We start from the raw sequence: 21,149 nt of genomic DNA on the forward strand, positions 1-21,149 counted from the left end.
CAGTAAACATCTCGGCATGTCAGTAATATTTTATGATGACTTAAATAAACATTCACGGATCATTTAAAGCTTACTTTCTGCAACTTTGTGACTTTCTCGTGGCAAGCCACCATCTCCTGCCTTAGCATCCTGTTCTCCTCGTTTAGCGCATCCACCATCTGGTGGGCGTGCATCAAGTTGAAAGGCTTCCCCTGAAGGGGGTAGTAGGCGTATGGGTGAGGGAAATGTCCAGTCTGGACCTGTGTCTGGGACTCTGAAGGGGGAGGTCTTTGGAACTGCTGCTGCTGCTGCTGCTGTTGATATTGTTCATACTGATGTTGCATCCTGGGTGTAGAGCCGTAGTTGTCATGAGGTAAACCGAGAGTTCTTGGATGTGTCAGCTGAAGGGGGCCTAGGTTCGAGGGCTTGCCTGCTGGGTGGGAGCTGGGACTCTGCGGACTATTGAGCCCCATACTAGGGAAGGGATCTCCCTGGCTGAGAGGGTATTGGTTAGGGAAAGAGAAATGGGAGGAGTGGGATGCACTGAGCACGCTGCTTAGGGTGGAGGACTGGGTGCGGGACAAGGAGCCCAAAGAGGTGACCGAGGAGGTGGGGCTGTGCTGATGAAGAGGCCTCTGGATGAAAACAGATCTCCCCTTACTGGACCTGAGAAAAAGATGAGATGTGTGTTTACACTGTTCAGCTGGTGCCTTGTGTTAATGTAAATGTAGTAGGCACACAAAAGCTGTTTGATTCAGAAGAATTGATTCATTCTAATTTAACTCAAAGAGAAAACAGTTAGCAGAAGTGGACTGTGGAGGTTTTTTTTCTTCCCAATGGGACAACTTGTGGCCGTGTGAAAATCATAAGTCAGTGGGCCTTAGTATATAGTACAGTATTCATCCCCCTTGGACCTTTATACATTTTTTCATGGTATAACAAAAACAGAATGTTTGAAGAACCACTTGGAAATGATGAGCTGCCCCGATCTCTGCGAAGCGCGCTTATAACATTAAAACCAGGTAAGCACTCAACAAATTGTGTATCCTACCGTCCCATCTCCTTAAGCAACAACAATGCAAAATTAGCAAAAATACTTGCTAGAAGGTTGGAGAAACATTTATGATTAAATAAAATATATTTTTTCCACTAATCTGTAATAGAAGGGTAATTATTAGAATTATTCCAATGGTTATTATGGGCAATATCGCTGAATGTGTGGATTTTCCTGTCCAAATTCGGGGAGGCGGCAGCGACGAGCGGTGCCTCCACTCAGATTGCGCAATCCCTCATTGAGCAGCTCAGGTTATTGCTCAATTTGAGCATGTGTAATTGTCTCTATATGTCTCCAATGTAATGTTTGTACAGTTTTATCACATGTCATCACACCCCATAGCCTGGGTCATGTGTTTCACGTATTTTAGTCTTGTTAGTAGGGTTAGGGTTAATCTTGTTAATCTGACATAACGCCGCAGTGAATACGCGGTAAGGGAGGCAGCCCGACTGTGCGCCTCCCTTCCTGCTTTTCACTCCTGGAGGCTGAACCAGTACCTCCGTCTCAGTGTTACGTTCCCTGATGCGGCTCCACCTTCTCCTATGAAGAGGGCCGGGTAAATTAACCCTCAGGTGATTAACCTGAACCAGCGCCACCTGGGAGACGTCAGGAAATTAGCGGGATCAGATAAAGACTCCCTGAACCAGGGTGGGCACGTAAGGGTTCTCTGCCATTTCTGTTCTGTTTTCTCCTGTTTTGTGGATAGACAGGGAGGTCAGTATTGTTTTTCATTTTCATACCGTAGGCCAGAAATACTTTGTTTTCTAGCAAGTGTGGGGTTTTTGTTTATTGTTTTGGCCTGGTAGACCAACGTTTCATGCTTCAGTTTGGTTTTGTTGATTGTTTGACAAATTATCGTCAATATGGTGTTGTTGGCAAACCTTTGGACATTCGGTACAAGCCTCCTCCCGCCGGTACAAGTTAATAAATGTGTTTGCTGTTAAAAATTACAATAATATTGTATATCCCAATTCATTTTGGTGCAATAATCGCACAACAAAAAGTAGTTATCGCCCCACCAGTGAATATATGGCAAGTTTTGCAAATTGCTGTTAGAATATCTCCATATAATCTTACTGAGCTTCAACTTCTTTGCCAAGAATAATAGACAATCATTTCCATCTGTAGATGTGCAAAGCTGGTTGAGACCTTCGTAAAGACTTGCAGCCGAAATTGAAGCAAAAAGGGGTTCTACCAAGTATTGACTCTGGGGGATAAATACTTCTGCATCCAACAGATTCTTTTTCAGACACTTTTTTTTGTCCTCATTGTTTGTGTCACTATAAAGTGGATTTTACAACTTCAAAGTGGTGTGACATTCTTTTGGTTTGAAATGCGACACCTTTGTATTTACATGCATAGGCCTACATGCATTTACGTGCATTCACAAAGCATTAATATTTAGCATTTTACAAATATTTATTTTCAAGCATCTTTAAATGCATATATATTTGTGTGTAGAAACAGGGCTGGGTATCTGTATTTATTAACCTTACCTTAACGAGCCGTATTCGGGCGGGGGCTGGTATCTGATGTGGTGCACCTCCCTTGAGTGCTCCCTCCCTTTCTGCTCCTGGAAAAAATGACCTCCAGGCTCCTGTTGCTTGGTAGGAGAGCCCTCTTCTTTGTTGGGGTAGTCTGGAGGTGGACCCCTGTGCTGCAGCTTGTAGTAGTCGCCTGGCGACCCTTGCCGGGGCAGCTGCGGGGAAAGCAGGCCGCTGGTGACAGGAGCGTGGGCCTTTATGCCACTGGTGGCCAAGGAAAGTTGCATCAGTCTTTCACTGAGAGACCGAACATGGCCTTGCTTCAGATCCTTCAGCCCATCATCCTGGTGCACCCTGCCTGTTCCACTCACTCGCTGCACCATCGGACGACCATCGGTGCGCACCTTGGCACCGCTAAGCCCGGTGGCGTAGAAGGCAGTGCCCACTGAAGGGGGGGGAGGAGGCTGCTGTGGCTGATTGTTCTGCTGCTGAGGCTGAGGAGGACAACGCCCACGGAAGTATTGTGACTGCACTTTGGCTTCTTCGTACGTCGGGAGGTCCTCTAGGTTTGGGCACTGCCCTTGGCCGCTTGCACCACCTCCATTGCTCCCACCCTCCTTTATTTTGGTTGATCCCAGTTTCTCTATGCAGTTGTCCGTCTGCAGCTCCTGTCCCTGGGGCTCCTGACGGGCAATGTGTGGGCTCATGGAGTGATCATCAGAGGGGCCTATCTGTCCCTGGCCCGAGTAACCTCCTCCGACCGCTGCCCCTCCTGGTTGTTGTTTCTGTTGTTGCAGCACGTAATTACAGTTCATCTGCTCCTGCAGGAGACGCTGCAGGACGGTGCTGCCACAACCTCCTACAGTGTTGTTGGACGACCCTCCGCTGGTGGCCCGCATCTCTGCCTGGCGCTGTTCACGCACCTCATTGAAGGACAAGCTCCGGCCACGGTTGATACTCCCTGAGAGAACAAGGAAAAGAGTGCAGTGGGTGAAGAATGTGAAGGAAAAAGAGAGACTGAAAAGACAGAAATGAATTTGATCTTAAGACATACATAAACTGAAAAGAATATGTCCTAGTGCAGCAACTCAAAGTAGCAAAACGTATATTAGCTATGACTGAAACTACTGTGATTTAATCACAAATGATGCTAGCAGTGTAAAGGAATGGAATATCTACGAGTCACACAAGATTCAATGAAATGTTTGACTATTGATGAAGTGCCTCGAAAGTATGAAATATTTGGTCCCGGGTAATGATTATTGTCAATAAAAATGATTTAGACTTTTTCTCAAGTTACCAGTGTACCATTTCATGTATTGCATTACAAGAAAAAAAGTTTAATCTAATGTGATTTTATTTAGGTTTTGTCTAATCTTGAGTCCAAAACAAAAACACCCAGTCAGTGGAAACCACTTGGGATTTATTTGCTGTTACGTTGCAAATGAAGGGATAATTTCCTTGTTTAAGGAGCTTGAACATAATAATAAAATAATTGAGGTTTCTGACAATATTGAATACACCATTTTCTGTAGATTAAAAATGATTACACCTGGCACCTTTGTCATTTAGCATTCTTCTCATTCTCAAGGATGAAGAAGCTTTTTTCCAAAACACCTGTAAATAAATATACAAAAGGAAACATGTTAGCTTTAAAGAGACGTAAGCAATTGGTCAATTATCTTCCTAATGAAAAGACAAAAGAAACCACAAAAAAAAAACATATTTGGAAAGGAGAAAATTAAAACATTTAAAACTTTCGATTACACCTCAACATTCTTAGAAATTAAATTGGAAACTTAATTTTAAGAAATTCTAAAAGCCTTCATCAGCACTGCCTCACCTTGGACAATAATGGGATGGTTCCATAATTTTTAGGCTTTGGAAATGGACATAACGAGCAGTGAGGCAACAGGTTTGAAACAAACTGTACACTGAAAATACAAATACAACATTAAAGCTGCAAGAAACGATGGACGGGTCCTCACTATTCTGCGCACATTGAGGCCAAGGCCATACGGCTACAAACCCATGTAGACCATAACCAACTTGACATGACAGTGCTATAAAGGACAACTCCTGTCGAGGTGATGGACTATCCAGAAATGAAATCATTATGAAACCATGGACTATTTCCTTTTAAATGAAATTGTACATTGAACAGAAGTTTTGTTTGTGAATGAGATTTAGAAGGAAGTTCTGTCATGTATGAGATTTTTAAATGCTACATCTAGTGTAAGATTAAAAAAATATAATTCCATTTAGGTCTTTAATGGACAGGGTGACAAAGGAGTTCTTTAAGCGGTTGAACTTGCCCTGGGGGTCACTGAAGCATCTGCCTCAGGGATAAAGATGGTATTCAAGGGGGGGGGGGAACATGGGTGGAGTCTGAAATAATCTTCTGGGCCTCTCTGATGATAATTTTACCAGACAGCCTGCAGTTATGGATAGGGTTGCAAAGTTTCAGTTAAATTTCCAGAAAGTTTCCACAGGAATTTTGCCTCTGGATTTTGAAAAACAAGGGCGGAGGGCGTGACTAGAGAGTTACTGTCACGGTCAATGCCTGAAACGTGAGAGAGCTGCTACTGCTTTGAGCACATCGAGGTAAGTTTTCATGCTATTACTGGGGTAAATATATTATTGATAAGACAAACAAGCTGCTAGTCATTAACAAACTGACCGATCATCGCTGTAGAAAAGCGCAATGTGTCATTTTTAGCGAGTAGGAGATGGGCATGGTTACTGTACAGTACCCATGGCTACTGGCTGTGTTCGAAAACTCTTAACAGTAAGATAGCTGTCTTACTACCTTTATGTCTCGTCAAGACAGGTGTCTGACTCGAGATATTTTTACAGGTGAAGGCATCTCAAAAACATTTCAACTTTAAGATAGTTGAGTTGGTGGGCTGAAAGAACATTAGGCTAACGTGCTAATGTTAGAAAGTTGGCTGACTGACGTCTCGCAAATCACATCAACCATTATTGCTGGTTACAATAATGGCGTTATCGGGTAGTCTTTTTCTCTTTTAAAAATGTAAGCGAGAAAACGCAGAAAGATGTATGTTTAATACCAAAAGTGACCGTCAAGCGGATGATTTCATGGTATCATAGAATCAATTGTAAAATATTTTTACAGACTATTCCAATTGTTTAGCGAATTATTCATACATCTGTGCATGGCATTGCATTCATGTCTTATTCTTCAAAACAATGCCACGTGCACACACTATCGGAAAGGCTGTGTACATTTGCAAATACTGTGCAAAGACGTATGTCAAGAATGACACAAAAATGCAGAAGCATATAGTTAAGTGCCCAAAGTTTCCTCAGGGCTCAAATCAAGAAACCCCAGACAAGATGTCCACTTCCTCTGCTTCTATTCGAAGTGCAGACAGCCTCTTAACAGCTCCTGGTCATTCTGGAATCAACACATTTTTTGACTCAATGGATGTACCTAGCCAGAGAAATGCAGATGAATGTTTTCCTCGAGCAGTGTATGCAACTGGCTCACCTCTGATGCTGACAGATAATGCCTTTCCTGAATGCCCAGCGTACACACCCCCCACCAGACATGCTCTATCTACCCATTTGCTGGATGCAGAATTCAGCAGAGTGCAAGAAAGGGTCGAGCAAACCATTGACTAAGCAGACTGCATCGCAGTCATCTCTGATGGGTGGTCAAATGTCCGGGGACAAGGAATCATAAACTTGATTATCTCCACCCCTCGGCCAGTGTTTTACAGGAGCACAGACATAAAGGACAACAGACACACAGGCCCCTACATTGCTAATGAGCTGAAAGCAGTCATCGATGACCTTGGGCCTAACAAGGTTTTTGCACTTGTAACGGACAATGCTGCAAACATGAAGGCTGCTTACACCCATTGGGTGCGCTGCCCATGCTCTCAATCATCTCCTCAGGGACATCATGGCACTGAAAAAAAATGGACACACTGTCCAAGAGAGCGAAACAATTAGTTAGATACGTGAAGGGCAAACAGGTAGCTTCAGGAATCTATCTCTCAAAGCAAACTTAAAAAAAACAAGAGCACCACACTGAATCTCCCCAGCATCACATTACATCACATGTCATTTAGCTGACACTTTTGTCCAAAGCGACTTACAATAAGTGCATTTCCACATAGAGATACAAACTCAGAAGAACAAGTAACAAGAAAGTACAATTTTCACTCGATGAGGTGGGGTTGTTAACATGTACAACAGTCTAATAGAGGGGAAGGAGTCTCTGCAAGAGATGGCCATATCCGAGTCTGCAGCCATGGAAAGCGCCATCAAGAGAATTGTGCTGGATGATGTGTTTTGCGAAAAAAGTGACTAGCAGCCTAAAAATTCTCAAACCAATAGCGGCAGCTATTATCCAGATAGAAAGTGATGATGCCATCTTGTCAGATGTCCAATGTCTGTTTGCTGAGAACCAAACTGCCTTGCCCACTTCCCTGCTGCTCCAAGCAGAGGTAACCGCAGTGGTCCAATCAATGGAGAAGCGTTAAGAGTTCTGCATAAAGCCAGTACACGCAGCAGCATACATGCTGGACCCAAAGAGGTATGAGAAAAGCATACTCTCAGCTTACACAGTTATAACTACTAAATCTAACCACCTGGGTCTTGATGACGGCAAAGTTCTCGGCAGTCTGGCAAAGTACCGTACCAAGCAAGGCCTTTGGGAAAGAGATGGAATATGGCAGTCGTGCCAGCACATATCGGCATCCACCTGGCGGAAGGGACTTAGGATCTAAGGCTAAATGACCTGGAGCCTCCATCACTCTCCAAATCCCAAGTTATACTCATAAAATATACAAAAAGTCGCATGTTAATTCCCGTGGAAAGTTTCCAACTTTGAAAAGAATTTTGCACCCTAGTTAGGGATGCTGTCTTACTCCCATTTTTTTATGTCTCTTTTAACTCATAATATAATTGTTAGCAGTACTCCTGATTATCCCTGACTGACACCGCGGGGTAGTGTACTGTCACCCTGAAATTACATCATTATGTAACTATGGACCACTTCCTTTAAAATCCTATTGAAAATAGAACAGAAGTTGTCTCATGAACTATTACATTTTTAGTTGAAGTAGAAGTTGGCTGATGAATGATATTTGAGAGCGTTTAATATTAAAATGCTACATCAGAAAACCCTGATTAACCCTGAGTGACACAAATTAGTATGTAACTACTGACCATTTCCTTTCAAATCAAATCTGGTTCATGAATGAGCCTTGGAATGCTCCGGTCTGCCCCCAATAGTTATACAGTAATTATTGTGTTTAAAATGATCATTTAGAAAGATGTAACATATATATTACATATTACATATTTCACGTTAACTAGAACTGCTCTTTTCTATGTCAGTTCTTGCACGCCACTACCGTAATCTCTAGTATACAGGCGTACCGCAAAATAACTTGTTGGCAGGCCAAGGTGTGTTTTTCGAAGTAGAGGCTGGTTGACCGAAGTATACAACTCCAGTGGTACTAATTCCAGTCAAACTTTGTAATACCAGTCGCAACTAAGTCAATTTACCTAAATTAGAAACCCCCTTAACCATGTGGCACCCACACTGGAAAAAATGTGAATTTGATGCAAAATGAGCGATCCTTCTGGTAACAAAGGCAAGAATGACGTGACGGGTGCACACACTTCAACTCCACATAATCCTTGCTTCAGTTGTCACTTTATGACCCCCAACTGATGTATAAAGTTCCAACCATGTATTACTGCCATGAGCTTTAGATGACGTTAGGCCTATCGGTAAAACAAGTTGGAAAAGCGCAAGCACTTTCTGAAACCATATAACGTTATCTGTCCTAAAAGCCTAGCGGACTTAAGATGCATCGCTGCTGGAAAAATAAGCATATTCTTGGTGAATATTATCTTTCATAGTCCCTGACATGATGCAACAGACCTTTCAGTTGAGTTCTCCCGTTTACTTTTTTGCTCCATCTCACCGCCACATCCCGCAGTTCCTTTTTCTTCGTGCAGACAAACCCCCTTTAACGATACGACAAGCTGCCGCCGCCCCGAGGCTGGTGTCGCAGCTAGTTTGAGTCTTTGCTGCGAGAAGGTTCACGGTATTCGCAGCCAAAAAGTGTTCGTCTTTCCCTGTAAATCTCATGTTTTCCCGTAAAAAAAAAGAAGAAGAAGGGAGCAGGAAGCGCTCGCGCCCCCACACTTGGTCTGCCGTAAAAGAAGAATGTCGAGCCCCGCCTCCTCGCCGCATTCCTCCAGCAGTTGTGTTCTAGACCCAAAGTTGTTGAATATAGAAAATGAATTAAGTTCGAATGGTTTTTAAAGTGGGTATGAAGACTTCCAAACCATCACCACTGAACACGCGGGCAAGCTCCACGTGACATGTTTTGTCAGGAAGGGAGGGAGGAAATCTAAAATAGATTAAAAACCATCAAGCAGACTATTATTTACGGTTGCTGGGTGACTTACTGGCTTGTAGAAGGTGTTCCTTCTGATGGTCTTCCACTGTCTAGCTGTGGAGGTGATGGAAGATGGAGAGGCCGCTGTGTCACCAGTGGTTGGACCGCTTATATTAAGATTAAGATTTTTCTTCTCACTGTCGTCAGAGTAGCCTACCCAAAGAAATGTCTATGAAGGGATTTAGAAGAAAGAAAAAAATACACATTCAAAAAGTAATTTGTCATAAAATAACACTGAATGACTGATGCGGTTTCTTTTAATAGAGGTAAAAGAACTTATGAATGACGTATATGCATTTACTCACACTGGCTTTGGCATTCCCTTCATAGGAATTGTCTCTTCCTACTGTAGACGGATGTGTTGTAAAACAAACTGTATATTTTGTCATCCTTTGTCTTTGCTCAAAGTAATAACCCAAAGGGAAGTTAAAATAACAGAAATAAGAAAGTAGTTATAAACAGAACAAATAAAAATGAATAAACAGATTCAAATATTTTCCCCTTATTAAAAACATAAGGTAAATTAATTTTGAAATCCTTATAAGACTAAAAAAATACTAGCGCACCGTGCGATGTAATGACTCTGCTGTCGTTTTCCAGTCACAGCCCGGTTTGCTCTACATTTTGGACAGCCCTGTCCACTCTTTCGTCATCTTAAGTATCCCAGCATCCATTGGTTATGTGGAGAGTCTAGACAAATACCAACAAATAAAGTGACAGCAGAAACAGGTGCTCTGTGGAGTTCATTAGAAGTGAGCTCTTGATCACTCTCAACTTTGAGCAGTCCTTTTCAGTTTTACTGTAGGTGTAGAAGGACAAACAGCTTCTCAGTGCTGCATGGAGGGACAAGAAATACACTTATAAAAGGGAGTAGGCTTGACCTGCTCCAATACTGCACACTACTACTTCTGCTGATGTTATCATGTTCCTAATGTTCATGGAACATCCTTTGCAAGTCTCCTGCTGTCACGGCTTGGGTTCATGTCTTGTTTTATTTTGTAGTTTCATGTCTCTTGTGTCCCTGGGGTAACTTCACTTCCTGCCTTGTCCTGTCTTCCCCTGTGTATTTAATTAATATTTTCATGAAAACATGTTTAGAGTTGTGATTTACCACCACTGGCACGAATGTAGTCAACTAAAATGTAAAAAGGTCAAGTTAAGGTCCAGAAGATCATAATGTGACTATTGAGTGTGATGAAACAGAGAGCATTTAATCAATACACGACTGATAAATCAAATTAATTCAGTTGTCACCTAACAAAGAACTGAACATATATGTAAGACTGCAAATATAAATTATGTTCTCTCATTAAGTAAATAAAGTAAATTTCTTTGCTCATTAGGAGGATTGAGCTCCAGCTTGTTTTGCCAGGATTTTAAACCGGGCATGAATGCATCAGGGCCGTTCTCCTCTCGTGGAGGTGCTCATTGTGCCTCATAATGGTGTTTCAACAGGTTCTGAGCATATGAGCTACAATGGTTTAAGTGGGAAGTATGAACAGAAACAAGCTGTCCATTCTGGATTAAATGCTCTACTTTAGCTTTCCACTTTTTGAAGGATTTGTTCCTTATTTTACCCTCCCTTTCTCTTGCTTTCTCCGTCTCTCTTGTCTTTTCTTCCTACCGTCTTTTTATTTTTAATTTACTCCAATCACTCTCATCTGTCTGCTGTCACAAAGCGAGGGTGCAGGTTGAAGGCAGGCAGGACTCAGATGCAGGCGTTTCCAAAGGTGCTCTTTAGTTACACCAAAACCGAAGACCGTGCACCACCAACGACGACTGACAATAGACAATGACGCGACAAGGGACAACAGGCACACAGGGCTTAAATACACAAGGGAGGTGCAGGTGATTGGACACAGGTGGAAGCAATCAGGCAATCACAGGACAAGGCAGGAAGTGAAGTTACCCAGGGACACAAGAGACATAAAAACTACAAAATAAGACATGAAGCAGAGCCAAACCGTGACATCTGCACTGCAGAAACGCTGTTGTCCTGCCTGCAATCCAAAGACTGAATAAGTCGACTGGTATCACATGGGTTTTGGGTGCGGATGGGACGGCCAGCGGCTGAGAGACTCTCTGGACATGCAGAATTGTTGTTTCCTGAGAATGTTTCCATTATTATTGTTATACATTATGGAGGCAGTGATGTGTGGCAGCTTTTTTCACAGCTGAGAGAGATTGTGGATTTCTAACAATTTCCACAGGTGAGATAGCATATCTAAGGGTTCTGATAGATGAGTAATTGCAAACCAGAAAGCAGACGTTTGTGGATAATCCACTTAAGCCTAAGTATCAATACCTAAATCATTATCCAGAGCTCATTGTTTAGGTTGGGCCACTCATCCATATGTGGACATCAAAGGGGATATATTATGCAAATTCCACTTTTTTAGTGCTTCTACACGTGAAGCAAGATTCTATCTTCGTCTGCAGAAACCATAATTCTATAAAGGCAATGAGTAGCTAGGCAAGCGCATCTCGTGACTTTGATCCTCTAAATAGAGAACTAAGAAAATGGATCATATTACTCCTGTATTCGCTTCTTTGCACTGGCTACCTGTTAAATCAAGAATATGATTTAAGGTAATTCAAGCCCCTCTGTTGTAGGGTTGTCACAATACCAAAATTATGACTTTGATACTATAGATGCCAAAATATTACGATACCTGATACTTTCGATACGATACCACAAATAAAATACTGGAATATTTATAAATGATAGTAATAAATAAAACGTCTATAAGGTTCCTGCCCAGATTATTGAACACTTAAACAAATTCATATTAGTGTTAGCCCACAGCAAGATATGAATGAAAACGACATGGTAAAGTCATAGCATTGATTATACACGGCTATGCAGGCCTATTGTCCGTATCTGACTATATGACTGTGCTGAGGCTTACCAGTGGCGGAGAAGGGGGTACGAGGGCAGTAAAGGGGATCCCAGGGAAAGTCACCCGTAAATGAGAAAACACAACAGTGAACACCGCAAATGAAAACGGGAGACACAGCACACAGGGAAGGAGATACCACCACACGGACACCACCACCACTTTCGGGTCTCAGCAACTGAAAATGGGAGGAGAAATGGGAAACACACACACACAATTAACATAGGGTTCACTCCACAAAAGGAATATCAAAAGAACCATCAATAACAGATTATAAAGAAACAAATACAACACAATTGGACAATATAACTACAATATAAAGGCCAGAGTGGTTTAAGGGGGCCATACAAACCTACTGCTACACTTAGTCAAGCTGCTATAGGCCTAGACTGCCGGGGGACTTCTTAGGACATAGTGGGACATTTGTTGCCAAGATCACGCTTGACCAAGCAATGCAGTCACAAGGTAGGATTTCACTATAACTGTGGGTTCCTTCCCCAAGACATAAGCATGCCAGCTTGTTCAACTGTGTCTCATTCGCGGGCCTCAGGTGTCGGACTTCACCTTTATTTGTAACGCGCAGCACAGCTGGACACAGCATGTGGTAATGGAATTGAGTGGTTACACTGCAACTGTTTATACTACTCCCACTACTTCGACTACTACTAATATTACTACTACTATACTGAGATATAAGATATATTACTTTTAATACTATAAAAAATTGCTACTAGTAGTTTCAAACCACTATCATTTGAAATCTCCCGCAGTTGATTTTTTTTCTAGAACAGGCATTCTTTGTTCACAAATGGGTACGGATGCATTCCTTCACAATTGGTGGGTCTGTTGTGTGTACAGTAATGCTCAAACTCTTTTAAAAGCAAAGATTGTGCACCCACTGGGAGAATCAAGGTCCAGACGTAGGGACGGATTAATATTGTATAAGTGGTCATTTATTTTTATTTTTTATTTTTGTTGTTCCGGGGGCGGGGATAGTGTAAGTGTTTTGGTTGATCCGCAATTACGGAGGGGGCGGTAATGCCCCGCAGTACACTGGATACTAACCGCCATAAAACCAGAAGAAGAAAAGTGGATTGGGCATGGCTCATCTCGAAAAAGCATATTTCCTCGTTTCCTCGCTCCTTGCATGGTTTCCCCTCTTTGCATTACTGGAGCTAACACGCAAGGAAAGGACGCAAGTGAGCGACACAGCGATGCAATAATTACTTTTATTGTTTTTCTGATGGGATGTCATATTTGCCACGGTTCAAATCTGAAGTCATACCCATAATCCATAATCTCAGTGTGTTCGCGAAACTTGGCATGGGGTCTATTTATTTGCGAGGCTCTCTGCGGGAGGGAACGTTTCTTCCGGTGTTACGTGCCTACTGTTTTTTTAACCTACTGGTTTGGCTACGCGTGCGTGTTTGTTTTGCCCCTGCCACAGCGGCAGATGTTCTCTGCCTCCGTCACCTGATTCGTCACACATTCGCAAACATATTGCTGAAAATGTTCAAAATGCATCCCATATCCAATGCATCGATTATGATTGTATAAGTGAGCACTACGTCACCGCCACGTATGAAGAAATACATAAAAGAACATATATTTATTACAAGATCGCCACAATCTGGATTCGAACCCAGTCGAGCAAAACAACATTACATCATGAGACGGCGGCGCTACGCGAAATATGTTTGCGAATGTGTGACGAATCAGGTGACCGAGGCAGACAACATCTGCCGCTGTCGGTGCAAAACAAACACGCACGCGTAGGGAAACCAGTAGGTGTAAAAACCAGTAGGGATGTAACACCGGCCCGGCGAGGCAGCGTTTCATTCATTCATACTTCAGTGATGTTATGGCGAAACGTTTACCGTGTAATTAACACATTCACTTTCAGATTCAGTTCAAAAGTTGACGTTCAAGTGTTCCGGCAAATCAACATGTTGTCCGTCGCAGTATCTCAGAGAATGGTTTGGGTCGACCTGGAGGCAAGTCATAGGGCTTAAACTGTTTTTAAGTTTGATAACATACGCTAATGGCATGTAGCACGCCAAGCTAACCGGGTGGAATTAGACCAAATGCCCTTGGTACCAGTATCACGTTGAACTGTGCATCACTTAAAACTGCTTAATAATGTAGTTCTTTAGTCTGCGGAGTGTGGCTAACGACAACGGTAAGGTGTTAACGCCAGCTAACGAAGGGAAGCACCGTTATGTAACTCCGCTAACGCTTACGCGATCTGTGTCTCCAGGATGATGCATGGCTAAACACTAACAGCACGGTTAAGCTTTAAAACTATTTTGAATAGCATGTGACTGAGGAGCTCGTGCCTGATTTGAGGTCAGCTCTATGAACGCCGACATAACTGCATGTTGTTCACTGTAGTTCGCAGCAATACAACAACATGCCTCTGGTGTTTCATGTACTTAAAAATACTAATGTATACATATGTTTTCGTACGATAGTCGATACGATCATTTCGTACGAGTATCTGTAAAAAACTATCAGAATATAAAATGTTTAGATAAATACAGCAAGTTGACTTAACTTTTATAACATCACTATAGCAAGATGTAAATCTGCTTATTTATTGGAATTGCACTTTCCTGTTTCTTGTTCTCGAGTTTGTATCCTTATGGTTGAAATGCACTTATTGTAAGTCGTTTTGGATAAATGCATCAGCTAAATGTAATGTAATCACAATATTTTTTTCCTGACAATTAACCATCGAAATGTTATAGTATGTGGCACTTAATCCGAGCAGGCCCAGAGTTCAAGTTGTGGTTACTTGGACACTCAGTCACAACTAACATTTTAACTGTTTATTGTTAATTTCTCAAAATGGATGGTTATTGCATCTTGTATACTGCATGCATGTATAAAATGATTGATGCAGTCATACTGCTACAAAATACTATTCATATTACAATTCTAATTTTCTCTACTTGTAGGTTGTGGATGTAAACCCATCCCTACTATTAAAAATAAATAAGTAAGAACTGTAACAGGTAAACTGACATGTTAGTATTCGTGTGTGTTTTAGATGACAGGTTTGGACATTGAGAAGGACCAGATCATTGAGATGGCCTGCATTGTCACTGACTCCGACTTGAATATTCTGGCTGAGGTAATACAAACATGAACACAACTAGACTGCAGCTTCCTTTCCTTTGAGCATTTTAATTAAACTCATCCATTATTTGTCGTACAGGGTCCCAACTTGATTATTAACCAGCCAAAAAAGCTGCTTGACGGGATGTCAGAATGGTGTAAAGAGCACCATGGGAAGGTAAGCCTTATTTGATGGTCGAGGTTTGGAAAAAGAAAAACGTAAAATCATTGTTTCTGCAAAGGTCTCTGTGTTGCAAGTTGATTCATTTTGCAACAGCTCAGTCAGTAATGACAAAGTATTCTGGGAGTGACAAAAAACTCGTTTCTCCATCTTTATGCCAGCCTACCTGATATTGACAGTCACATGAAGCTTCCCTCCACATGTAATGACTAGAAGGCCAACGCATCAAATTCAGGTTAGCAGTTTATTGACGAACTAAGACACGGTTCCCAAATTGGGGAAACAGAATGGATTTTTCCCACCCCTTAAACCAAATTGTGCATGTCTGAGTTTTTGTTCTGACAGATTTCAGTAAAATGTGAGTCATCTGATACCTGATTAATAAATAAATAAAAATAATTTATTATGTGCTTGAACTTTCATGTGAAGATGGTGTCGTCACGGCAACAAAGTTATAATATTCACTGTAACATATTATCACAGTCTTAAGGCTTATATTCACAGATTTGAAGTGGATCAGATTAAAGGGCTAGGAGATGGACATCTAAATGTAGAAACTTTGCATTGACCTAAGCCAAAAGGTGGCGCTATACTTTTTCGAAAGTCACTGCATGGCAATACTTATAGGCCTACACCAGCATCATGAATAAACTAGGGCCGGGACTTTAGCGCGTTAATTACGATTAATTAATTACAATGTGAATTGAGATTAATTAATTACACAAAAAATAACACATTAAACATTTTTTACGCATTTTTACACTTATTTTTTGCACCGCGGAACGTTTCTCACTGGATGAGTTTCGGAGGACCGATTATACTGGAGCACCAACTAGCGTTCATGACTTCAGACAACAACAAACCACAGTGAACATGAACAAAGAAGCTGACGAGACCGTGTCGGGTGGCCCCGTGAATGGGAAATCTTATTATAATAAACACACGGATGGAAGCGTCGATAAGAGCGTGGTTGTGTGCAAGCTGTGCAACAAGGAATTCACATCGAGCCTCAAGTATCACCTCAACGCAAAACAATTAGCAGCTAGCGTGGACGTACAAGGACCCACACCCAACCCACACTGCACCAGATGACTGGTTTAAGGACCAGGGTAACTAAGACCACGTCTGAAAAAATAACCAATGTTCTGAATGTACTTGAAAGTATTGGTCTACTTAAAAAAACGTAGTTTACAGAAGGTCTACTTACCTATAGGCAATTAAAATGTGATTAATTTCGATTAATTAATTACAAAGCCTCTAATTAATTAGATTAATATTTTTAATCGAGTCCCGGCCCTAGAATAAACATTTCCAGCCAGAAATATCAATGTTCCTTGGAGTTATAACATTTTACATTTTGAAGAAAATAGTCAAATATTGTCCAAACTGGACGCAAGATCACGCCCAGGTAGTTTTATGAAAACTCTTGATTACAGAGAATCACTATAACGCCCCCTAATGTTCAAATATTCTGAAACTATTTGGGGATGTTCTATGACTCAATGTGAACATGTCCTAAAGATTTGGTGAGGATAGACGTTAATAACTTTTTAAGTTATAGGTCTTTCCTTTCAAGGCCACACCCCTTACAAACTTCATTGTTCCATAACTTTAATTAAAAAATGAGATATCAACATTCTTTCATAACTTTTGATGGCATTGAGCCAAGGATCATTTAGCTGAAGATCTCGTAAGAATCGGACATAGCGTCTGGGAGGAGTTCGCCAAAACGTGTTTTTCACAAAATTCAAAATGGCGGTAAAGGTGCATTTGCATACCATAATTGACTTTTTTGTAGAGCACAACCAAGAGCACCTATTTGCAAAGGATCAAGTAAATCGGTAAAAGTGGGAAAAAATGTTCCCATAGGGAGCACTTACGGGGGCGCTAGAGAGCACTTTTTTTCATCCCCTAATTGCGGGACCCCAAGAATATCTAAATTTTTCGCACTTCTGAAGCGCGTGCAAAAATTAAAGAGTTTTTGAACATGATAAAGTCCCCAAAAGTGCGATTGAAGTGGCAGAAATAAAATAATACTTCCTACAAACATAATAGGTCTTCGCCCGACTTTCTGTCGGCTCAGGCCCTAATAAAGAGAATCACTATAGCGCACCCTAATGTTCAAATATTGTGAAAACATTTGGGGATGTTCTGCATCACTGCATTCCAACAAAAATATTCAAGGAATAATACTTGGAATGCATCAATGCACCCCCTCATGAAACCCTTCAATACACATTCCTTCCATGTGTTCACGATTTCGATGATTTAAGCTACGCTGCACATCTGTCAGCAGAGATAAAAGGAGAATTTGTTATAAACTTCTATATCTGTTAGAAGTGTTCAGTGGTGTGACTGTGTCTCAGTCAGGACTGACGCAGGCTGTACAGGACAGTAACATCACCCTGGAGCAGGCACAGTACGAGTTCCTGTCTTTTATCAGACAGCACACCCCAGCTGGACAGTGTCCCCTTGCCGGTGAGTGAACACTTTAGCATCAGCGACAGGATTGTGATTTTTCCTCACATACGTTTGCTCCTACATGCATGTCCTATGATTGCTCTCTTTGCAGGAAACTCTGTGCATGCTGACAAGAGGTTCCTGGACAAGTACATGCCCCAGTTTATGGATCATCTTCACTACCGAATTGTTGATGTCAGCACCATTAAGGAACTTTGCAGGTCAGTATTTGTGTGGCAGTTTCAAAACGTTGCAAAAGGATTTGTATATTTATCACAATCATGTATATATCATATATATCAATCATATATATGTATGTATGTCTATCCCCACAAATGATCTTTCATTAATCAGTTTGCAAATCAAAGGCCCATTTTTATTATTGCAGTAGCTTCTGTAATTTGTGCATCTACTTTGATGACAACATGGCTCTCTCTTCAATTTATTTTGTTTTTTAAATGCTTTCAGGCGGTGGTTTCCAGAGGAATTCAAAATGGTGCCTCACAAGAAAGCAGCCCACAGGTAACGAATACAAATCTAATTTCGTTTTGCCTTTGTTGCTGTTGATTATTATACATTGTACTCACCAAAGTACCGTGAACTCCAGACTACAGAGCGCATCTGAATATAAGCCGCACCACATAAAATTAGAACGAAAAAAAGCTGTGTACATGTATAAGCCGCACTGGTCTATAAGCCGTATGTGTCCACTCAGCAGAAAATGACTGCTGTTGCATAGTCATCTGTGCCGGAGTTCTTTACGTTGCCTAACGTTTCACCATTAAGACCAGCCGCTCAGTTTTCTTCTCAGACAGCCAGATTGGTTGCAGTAACTTGCACCTGTCTGTCTAGCGCGTTAGCCCGTAAAAAATGATACATTACCTGCACCGTTGTACAAGCGGCAGGGTTCAAAGCGTGGGGAAAAAGTAGCGGCTTATAGTCTGGAATTTACGGTAACTGCTGAGTTCTTTGAACACAGGGGGAGTCGTCCTCAAAGTCTTATTCTGTCTTTCAGGGCCTTGGATGACATCCACGAGAGCATCAAAGAGCTACAGTACTACAGAGCCAACGTCTTCAAAGCCTCAGAGGACCAGAAGCAAAAGATTGTAGAACAGCATTAACAGTTAGCACTTTTGAAGGAAGCTATGGAACCTGTGTTGTATTCCCTTATTTCTTTAACACTGTAGTTTCCTCAGTCAATTGGATTCATGCGATTGTTTCCATTAGTTTAGTTTTCATTTACATTTAGCTGCTTAACGATCCTTTGTTTCAGTATTGGTAAAAAAAATCATTTTTTCATTAAAAGGACAAAACTGTCAAATCTGCTGTTTTGAAGCTCCTTTGTCAAATCATTACAAGATCCACTTTTGTGCGGTTACTAACATGTGTTTTGGGTGCTTAAAATGTGTAAAGGCCTGAGGTTTTAATGGAAACGGGAAACTGCCTTTCCGAGGCACGTCCCTTAAGAAAATCCTATAAACTGTATTTTATACAAGCTGTTTTCGATCTAAAACGTCTTCTGGGGAAAATGCAGCTTTGTGATAAATCTGTTTTTCATGAAGAAAATCTGATCTTCTGAGGCACTATGTAAACAATATTTACTAAAAAAATATTAAGTTCTAATAGTAAAGTAGTAAAAGACAAAAAAAAAAGAACTTAACTTCTAGTGAACAAAAGCCTTGTAAAGAAAATGCACCATACTCTCATTAAAATGCTTAAAATGTACCAAACCTGCTTAAAGCATTTAACAACACAACGCTGGATAATAATTATTGATAAATTATTGTTTATTCTATGTTGCAGCTAATCTGTGTGAGTTTGGGACTGTTCACTGGCAACTTAATGTTTATGTTGCAGCTTGTAATTGAGTAGTCTAAAATATATAATTGTGAAGATCACATATGTCTGCCTTTGTTCCACGGCAGCAGTAAGAGAAAAACATTTGGTTGTTTATGTTTTACCCTTGAATGCTGTATGGGAAACGTTTATTGGCGGACGTTGGGATCGTTTGTGGGTAGTTGTTGTTGTTGTTGTTATTATTGTAGGAGCCAGATCTAATGTCAATGTGTGGAAGGTACCAAATTGGGCCAGTAGGTGTCCTCATGGTCTTGGGTGTACATTTCTGTATACACTTACCTAAAGGATTATTAGGAACACCTGTTCAATTTCTCATTAATGCAATTATCTAATCAACCAATCACATGGCAGTTGCTCCAATGCATTTAGGGGTGTGGTCCTGGTCAAGACAATCTCCTGAACTCAAACTGAATGTCAGAATGGGGAGGAAAGGTGATTTAAGCAATTTTGAGCGTGGCATGGTTGTTGGTGCCAGACGGGCCGGTCTGAGTATTTCACAATCTGCTCAGTTTCTGGGATTTTCACGCACAACCATTTCTAGGGTTTACAAAGAATGGTGTGAAAAAGGAAAATGTATGCGGCAGTCCTTTGGGCGAAAATGCCTTGTTGATGCTAGAGGTCAGAGGAGAAGGGGCCGACTGATTCAAGCTGACAGAAGAGCAACTTTGACTGAAATAACCACTTGTTACAACCGAGCTATGCAGGAAAGCATTTGTGAAGCCACAACAAGCAAAACCTTGAGGCGGATGGGCTACAACAGCAGAAGACCCCACCGGGTACCACTCATCTCCCCTACAAATAGGAAAAAGAGGCTACAATTTGCAAGAGCTCACCAAAATTGGACAGTTAAAGACTGGAAAAATGTTGCCTGGTCTGATGAGTCTCTCTTTCTGTTGAGACATTCAGATGGTAGAGTCAGAATTTGGCGTAAGCAGAATGAGAACATGGATCCATGATGCCTTGTTACCACTGAGCAGGGTGGTGGTGGTGTAATGGTGTGGGGGATGTTTTCTTGGCACACTTTAGGCCCCTTAGTGCCAATTGGGCATCGTTTAAATGCCACGGCCTACGTGAGCATTGTTTCTGACCATGTCCATCCCTTTATGGCCACGATGTACCCATCCTCTGATGGCTACTTCCAGCAGGATAATGCACCATGTCAAAAAGCTCGAATCATTTCAAAATGGTTTCTTGAACATGACAATAAGTTCACTGTACTAAAATGGCTCCCAGAGTCCCCAGATCTCAACCCAATATCTTTGGGATGTGGTGGAACGGGACCTTCGTGCCCTGGATGTGCATCCCCCAAATCTCCATGAACTGCAAAATGCTATCCTCTTAATATGGGCCAACAGCTTTTCCCATTTTTGTTTTTTCTTTGCAATTCTTTGAGTTAGATCAGTGGTCCCCAACCTATATTGTCTCACAAACAGTTTTCATGTCAGACAACATTTTGTGGACCGGTCAAGAAGGACAGGCGATATATATGAAGTCGCAATCACCTATGTTCCTTCCTGCACCAAGGCATGCCCATTTCTAAACAACGTTTTGGATGAAGAAGCAATGATATTAATGTAGGCCTGTACAAAAGTCATATTTTACAGAGCATAATAAATAGTTAACAGTATAATAACATGCTGTGAAAAAAGGTTCATAAATAAATAGAGTTGTTAA

At 41.4% G+C, this 21,149-nt stretch overlaps 2 protein-coding genes across 9 annotated transcripts in view; one reads left to right on the top strand and one right to left on the bottom strand.

The window, feature by feature from the left end:
- amot (angiomotin) overlaps positions 1-12,075 on the bottom strand; it is a 31,151-nt gene extending 19,076 nt beyond the window's left edge. For 2 of the 5 annotated variants that reach the window (XM_037480330.2, XM_037480329.2), the window contains exons 1-5: positions 9,269-9,965; positions 8,974-9,132; positions 4,077-4,134; positions 2,530-3,478; positions 75-645 (exon numbers count right to left, since the gene is read on the bottom strand). In XM_037480330.2, coding sequence (XP_037336227.2) covers positions 75-645; positions 2,530-3,478; positions 4,077-4,134; positions 8,974-9,132; positions 9,269-9,352 — 1,821 coding nt within the window. In that variant the 5' untranslated portion in view covers positions 9,353-9,965. Of the gene's footprint in view, positions 1-74; positions 646-2,529; positions 3,479-4,076; positions 4,135-8,440; positions 8,774-8,973; positions 9,133-9,268; positions 9,966-10,587; positions 11,070-11,872 lie in introns of those variants that run through there. The other 3 variants (XM_062562086.1, XM_037480331.2, XM_037480332.2) reach the window with 3 other exon arrangements.
- An 822-nt stretch (positions 12,076-12,897) lies between these two features.
- On the top strand, positions 12,898-19,706 carry smfn (small fragment nuclease). 4 transcript variants are annotated; one of them, XM_037481050.2, is made up of 8 exons: positions 12,915-13,059; positions 13,764-13,854; positions 14,910-14,993; positions 15,078-15,155; positions 17,525-17,636; positions 17,731-17,839; positions 18,087-18,140; positions 18,634-19,704. In XM_037481050.2, exons 2-8 carry the CDS (start codon positions 13,807-13,809, stop codon positions 18,737-18,739), a joined length of 591 nt encoding a protein of 196 aa, XP_037336947.1. In that variant the 5' UTR covers positions 12,915-13,059; positions 13,764-13,806; the 3' UTR covers positions 18,740-19,704. The 4 variants fall into 4 exon arrangements, with proteins under 4 accessions (XP_037336946.1, XP_037336947.1, XP_037336945.1 ...); XM_037481049.2 differs by lacking the exon at positions 13,764-13,854 and having other exon boundaries at positions 12,898-13,059; positions 18,634-19,706; XM_037481048.2 differs by lacking the exon at positions 12,915-13,059 and having other exon boundaries at positions 13,586-13,854.
- Positions 19,707-21,149: the final 1,443 nt, after the last annotated feature.

This window comes from Pungitius pungitius, chromosome 1 (assembly GCF_949316345.1).
Source record: "Pungitius pungitius chromosome 1, fPunPun2.1, whole genome shotgun sequence".
NCBI classification, from domain to species: domain Eukaryota; kingdom Metazoa; phylum Chordata; class Actinopteri; order Perciformes; family Gasterosteidae; genus Pungitius; species Pungitius pungitius.

Bases quoted from the DNA above. Each gene is read 5' to 3' on its own strand.
- smfn (XM_037481048.2), top strand. From the start codon at position 13,717: ATGTTATGGCGAAACGTTTACCGTGTAATTAACACATTCACTTTCAGA. The intron at 13,855-14,909 runs GCAAGTCATAGG...TGTGTGTTTTAG, and splicing joins TGGTTTGGGTCGACCTGGAG to ATGACAGGTTTGGACATTGA. The intron at 18,141-18,633 runs GTAACGAATACA...TCTGTCTTTCAG, and splicing joins CACAAGAAAGCAGCCCACAG to GGCCTTGGATGACATCCACG.